The 5,644-nt window shown below is 48.9% G+C and overlaps 1 protein-coding gene across 4 annotated transcripts; it reads left to right on the forward strand.

Annotated features, from left to right (window-relative positions):
- Positions 1–435: 435 nt before the first annotated feature.
- On the forward strand, positions 436–5,644 carry LOC100069254 (heterogeneous nuclear ribonucleoprotein A/B-like). 4 transcript variants are annotated; one of them, XM_070245664.1, is made up of 5 exons: positions 436–723; positions 1,368–1,536; positions 2,474–2,632; positions 2,838–2,966; positions 3,067–5,644. In XM_070245664.1, the coding sequence occupies exons 1-5, from the start codon at positions 497–499 to the stop codon at positions 3,070–3,072; spliced, it is 690 nt and encodes a 229-aa protein (XP_070101765.1). In that variant the 5' UTR covers positions 436–496; the 3' UTR covers positions 3,073–5,644. The 4 variants fall into 4 exon arrangements, with proteins under 4 accessions (XP_070101765.1, XP_070101762.1, XP_070101764.1 ...); XM_070245661.1 differs by having other exon boundaries at positions 3,521–5,644; XM_070245663.1 differs by having other exon boundaries at positions 3,851–4,015.

The raw sequence follows: 5,644 nt of genomic DNA on the forward strand, positions 1-5,644 counted from the left end.
CACAACTGGAAGTTAGTTTGCTGAAAAGAAAAGAAAAGAAAAGAAAACCCTCTTAACAAAGCGCTGTGGTCTATCTCTGTCTTCCTTTGCATCCAGGTGTCGCTCTCAAGGAACTTGGCCTTTCTGGGGCAGAGCCTGCGGTCGGTGACTCCAACCCCAGCTGGAGGGGAGGATGGAAAGAGGGAAGGGAGGAGGATGGAGCCCTTGGCCAGGCCCGGACCTTGAACCTGATCGCCCCAGGTCGAAGCGCCCCTCCGCGGGCTGGGACTGGCAGTAGTCCCCCGGACCTCGGGGACCCTCTACAGCGCCCCGGCTCCGCTGCGTTCTAAGAGGACAAATTCCCCTGGATTGAGAGCGCGCGCCGTGGAGACCAATCGGATCCCGGCGTACGGCTGAGTTCAGGCGGGTTCAGCCAATGAGCATGCGCCTTGGGCGAGGTGAGGCCGCCCCCAACTTGGGCCTTATAAATTCTGCCCGCCGCGCCCGCAGAGCCGGGATGGGCCGGGCTCAGCAGAGGGCTCGGGGGTCCGCAGCGTGTCTGCCCGGGATGTCCCAGGCAGCTGAGGGCGAGCAGCCCCTGGAGACGACGGGCGCCGCTGAGAGCCGGCACGAGGCCGCCCCTGAAGGCGAGTCGCCGGCGGAGACCGCGGGGCCCTCGACTAGGAGCCAGACCGGCGACGAGGCTGACCTGGTGAACCGCAGTGGGAACGAGGAGGACGCGGGGTACGGGCTGGGCAGATGGTGGGAGTGGGTGGGTGGACTTTGGCGCCGTCCCGGAGCCGCCTGGAGAGAGAGCGGGTGGCCGAGGGCATCGTGGGCGCATGGTACCGGGGCCATCCGGTCGAGGTCTAGGCCCAGACAAGGCCTCCATCCTCCCCTCTTTCCTCCTTCCATCCTCCCCTCCAGCTGGGGATGGAGTTACTGTCTGACCTCAGGCTCTGCCCCAGGAAGGTCAAGTTCCTTGAGAGCGACATTGGGGCAGAAGAAGACAGGGATAGACCATAGCGCTTTGATAAGAGGGTTTTTTAATTTTAATTTTTTAAGCAAACTAACTTCCCGTTGTGAGGAGTGTCCAGGGTCTGCTGGGTGAGGTTGCCCTTCCCTTCCCCCTCCAAGCCTGGGGTTCTGTGGTCTTAAGTTTTGTTAGGGTCAGCGTGGAGTTGAGGTCTCAGTAAGGAGGAGGTGTAGATCATTCATGGCTTTCAAAGGTAGAGTTTTACAGACTTGGGTGGGTGGGTGTAGACCTTTGCTGTGGATGGTGGCTTTGGCATCCTTTCAGTGAAAGCTTTGGGAGATCCAGCGCTTCCTTAACTCATGGCTTCCTTGTAAGACTTCTTGTTGCCACGTGTCTCACCCTACCATTTCAGAAAATGGTTCGTTGGTAGCCTGAGCTGGGATATCAGCAAAAAGGACCCCAAAGACTATTTTACCAAACTTAGAGAGGTCGTTGACCATACCATAAAAATGGATCCCAACATTGGAAGATCAAGAGGTTTGGGGTTTATCCTCTTTAAAGATGTGGCCAGTGTGGAGAAGGTAAGCTGTGTACTTCCTCAAGGGCCCTTGTGTACAGGATGTGATTTCTGAGAGAACAGCATGATCTTGATCAGTTTGTGTGAGCTGCATGTGGCCAAGTGCACTGTGGGAAGCAGAGTTTAGGTACTTGTTACTCTACAGATTTCAGTGGGCAGTCGAAAGTACAGGGGTTGGAGTGGTCCAGGAAGATGAGAGTGGACATTTATTGCTTGTTTATGTGTCTATTTTGGGCACTGAGCTAAACATTTCACATGTGAGGATTAGAAAAGCATCCCAGGATGCCGTGAGGTAGGCGTTATTTGTGTCACTTTACAGAGGAGGAAACTAAGGCTCAGAGAAGACTGAGTAACTAGGAGAGGTCACACAGTGAGTAGAGGGTAGAAGAGTGGGGATTCCAACCCCTGCAGCCCAGCTTCAGCCTGTGCTGTTAGTCCCTGCTGCTTTATTCCTGGAGGAAGCAAGTCTCAGGTTGGGACTGCCAGGACAGGAAGAAGGGCACACAGCATGGACAGAGGCTCCAAGGGAGGGAGGACCGATTTACGTGTGTTTAGGTAAACCAGCCAGATTTCAAGTTTAGAGAAAGTCAGGAAGTCAGGCCTCGGTAGAGTGTGGTGTGTTTGGAGGGGATGAAATATTTTCTGTGCCTGTTGAGGGGGGTGGCGTGGGACGGGTCTTGTGGCTCAAAGAGAATGGACTAGCCCTGGGTAATGCTGCCAGGAAATGCCGGTGAGAATTAGAACCAGAGTCTGCCTGATTCCCTTCTCAGAAGGAATTGTCCCATTTCCCACATCCCGGGAAACCCCACAGGCCTAGTTTTAGTGCTATAAGTCCCTCAGCCTGGGAAATCCCTTCGTTCTGGTGTTAGCACTGAAAGTCCCCAGGCCCCATGGTCCTGAGCAAATGGATGGTTGGTCAACCTACTCTTCTGTTGGAACAGGTCCTAGACCAGAAGGAGCGCAAGGTAGGTGGCCATAGGATGAACCACAAAAAGGCCGTAACCATGAAGAAGGATCCTATGAAGAAAATCTTTGTGGGGGGTCTGAACCCTGAAGCCACTGAAGAGAAGATAAGGGAGTACTTTGGCAAGTTTGGGGAGGTGAGTGTCTCCCCAGGGTGTGGTTTATGCTCCCCAGCAGCAACCTGTGGCTGCTTTTTTCCTTCCTTCCTTGGCTGGCTGGAGCTCTCCTCAGCGGGGCTTCTTCCTCCTCGCCTCTGGCTTTCAGGTGCCTTCTCTTCTATGAGTTCCCTTTAGATCCTGAGTCAGAGGAGGCCCTAGCCCTGAGCTTTGCCTGGGTTTCCAGATTGAGGCCATCGAGTTTTCACTGGATCCAGAGTCTAACAAAAGACAAGGTTCTGTTTTCATCGCCTTTAAAGAAGAGGAACCTGTGAGAAGCATTCTGGAGAAGTTCCACACCATCAGTGGTAGCAAGGTAAGGGTCTCTGGCTCCACGGGCCTGCCTTCCCCTCTCTGGAGAGCTAGCCTTTGGGTTAGTGGGCACCTAGGAGGGTAACCCATTCTCCCAATTTTAGCCCTGAAAGCATCGTGTCCTGGCAAACCCTTTCCTGGAATGTGAAAGGTCCTGGTTCTTGGCGATGAGTGTGGAAGTTTGGAGGAAAAGTACAAAACCCATGCACTGGCCCAAACAGAGGGGCCGAAAGCAACACTGTCTTTAGTGTCAAATGGATATGGCAGAGATTATCCATCTTCTGTAGCTGCTGTCACCCACTTTCCCCTGACCACTGATGTTGGCAACCACAGTTTGTGGTTCACAGTACCGGTTTCTCTGCCCATGGTTGCGTCACCCAGAGACATGTGACTTAGACTGTTGTAATTATGAATATCAACAGTCTGTCTTTGACTTTGCCTGTGGGTTAACTGTTGCACTTTGTATTATATTGAGCTAGTGCTAGTTTTATTTTTTTATTTATTTTTTTTAATTTTTTTTTTTTAAAGATTTTATTTTTTTCCTTTTTCTCCCCAAAGCCCCCCTGGTACATAGTTGTATATTCTTCGTTGTGGGTCCTTCTAGTTGTGGCATGTGGGATGCTGCCTCAGCGTGGTTTGACGAGCAGTGCCATGTCCGCGCCCAGGATTCGATCCAATGAAACACTGGGCCGCCTGCAGCGGAGTGCGCGAACCTAACCACTTGGCCACGGGGCCAGCCCCGCTAGTTTAATTTTTTAACATTGTGAATATTGTGACCATGTTTTCGAAGAGGTCAGATAATGAAAATGAGAATGATTATAATACCAACGCAAGCAAGATCCCGTCACCGAAAAAGAAGGCTAAACGACTGTGTTATTTTAATGACAGATGGAAGGACACATACAACTGGATTAGGGAGGTAAATAACCCAAACCCAGCCCTCTGCACGATATGCAGAAAAGAATTTGGGATTGGGCACGGCGGAGAAGGGGATGTGAAAGCACATATGGAGACTGAATCTCACAAGTCCAGGATGAGACAGTCAGGGGCCTCTAAACCGATCAAAAGCGGTTTCATTTCCCGAAAATACACCAATGTCCAGGCAAAAGTAGCAGCCACTGAATTAACGTGGGCATACCACACGAACAGACACGCGCTATCTTACCGCTCCCTTGACTGCTCTATGAAACTGAGCAAGGTGACATTTTCTGATTCAGAGGTCGCAACTAAAATCTCCTGTGGGCGAACGAAAGGAGAAATTTTGATAACCGACGTGCTGGCCCCTTACAGTGTCGAGCTGGTTTTGTCATTTCTCACCAACGGTCATGTTTTCTACAGTCTGTCGACCACAGGCGATGCGCCGAATCACGGCCACAAAAAAATTTTCCCTCTAGCTCTCAGGTACTTTGACTTGAAAAATGGAGTTTCAGATCGTCTCCTTGATTTCTATGAAGATTGTAATGAAACTCCTGAAATACTAAAACAAAAGATTGTTGATATTTTGTCCAAATACAAACTAGATTTAGCTCACCTCTCTGCATATTCTTCAGACTGTGCCAATGTAAATTTCAGCAAATTCCATTCCGTCTATAAACTTCTTAACGAAGAAAATGGAAAGATCGTACCTCTTCTGTGTCCTGCACGTCTTGTGTACAACACTGCCAAAAAGGGCTGTGATTTGCTTAAATGTGACATTGAGACTTTCATAATGAAAGTTTTGGGTCACTTTTCAGTTTCCTCAAAATGTGCAGAACCACTCAATGAGATTTTTGACTTTATAGAAGTGGGAGGAGATGACGTCTTTAGACATGTGCCTACAAGATGGACGTCCTTGCTGCCAGCCATAGAAAAGATGCTAAAATGTTGGCCGGCCATAAAATCGTATTTTCAAAGCGTGGGACCAGAAGAATGTCCTTTGATTTGGAAATATATTGAGGATGAGAGTGGAGAGAAGGATTGCAGTGAAACAGAAATTTATATGCTGTTTCTCTGAAACTGTCTGATGATCTTTGAAGAGGCCGCCAAGAGCCTAGAAAAGGATGAACTCACTGCGCCTGAGCTGTTTGATATTATGTATAGGTTGAGACAAAAACTCATACAGCGGAAAAATGATTCATTTTTTGGGAATAAGACTGCTTCAGAACTAAAAAAAATGTCACTGGAAAAGGGCGGCCAAGTGAAAGAGGACTTCCGTAATTTCTTTTCTAAAACTGTAACTTATTTGGAAGCCAACTTCAATTTCACCAGTGCCAATTACCTCTGGGCTTTAAAACCATTTTCCCTGCGAAGGAGATGTTTAATTTATGATGACATCCGGTGTGCTTCAGAGTGTTTAAAAATGACGGATATTTTAGACATGGATAGCCTCTATGATGAATTTATAGATGCAAAAGACCTGATTGACAAACAGCTGGTCTATCCCAACAAGCCCGTGGATTCAAAGTGGGTGGACATTTTTGCAGAAATGGAAACTAATTCCTACAAATTTAAAAACTTGCTGTTACTAGTCAGTAAAATCCTAAGTATTCCATGCTCCAACGCCTTTGTCGAGAGGATAGTGAGCTTCACGTCATCACACTGGACTGACACTAGGAATCAGTGTAACGTAGGCTTGAGGAGAGCAGAACTACAAGTCAGAGTGAATTTCCCGTTCGACTGTGTTCAGTTTTACCATTACATAAA

The sequence above is a fragment of the Equus caballus genome, chromosome 20 (assembly GCF_041296265.1).
Source record: "Equus caballus isolate H_3958 breed thoroughbred chromosome 20, TB-T2T, whole genome shotgun sequence".
NCBI classification, from domain to species: domain Eukaryota; kingdom Metazoa; phylum Chordata; class Mammalia; order Perissodactyla; family Equidae; genus Equus; species Equus caballus.

Coding starts and splice junctions, on each gene's coding strand:
- LOC100069254 (XM_070245661.1), top strand. CDS start 497: ATGGGCCGGGCTCAGCAGAGGGCTCGGGGGTCCGCAGCGTGTCTGCCC. Junction 724..1,367: donor GGGAACGAGGAGGACGCGGG/GTACGGGCTGGG, acceptor CTACCATTTCAG/AAAATGGTTCGTTGGTAGCC. Junction 1,537..2,473: donor ATGTGGCCAGTGTGGAGAAG/GTAAGCTGTGTA, acceptor CTGTTGGAACAG/GTCCTAGACCAGAAGGAGCG.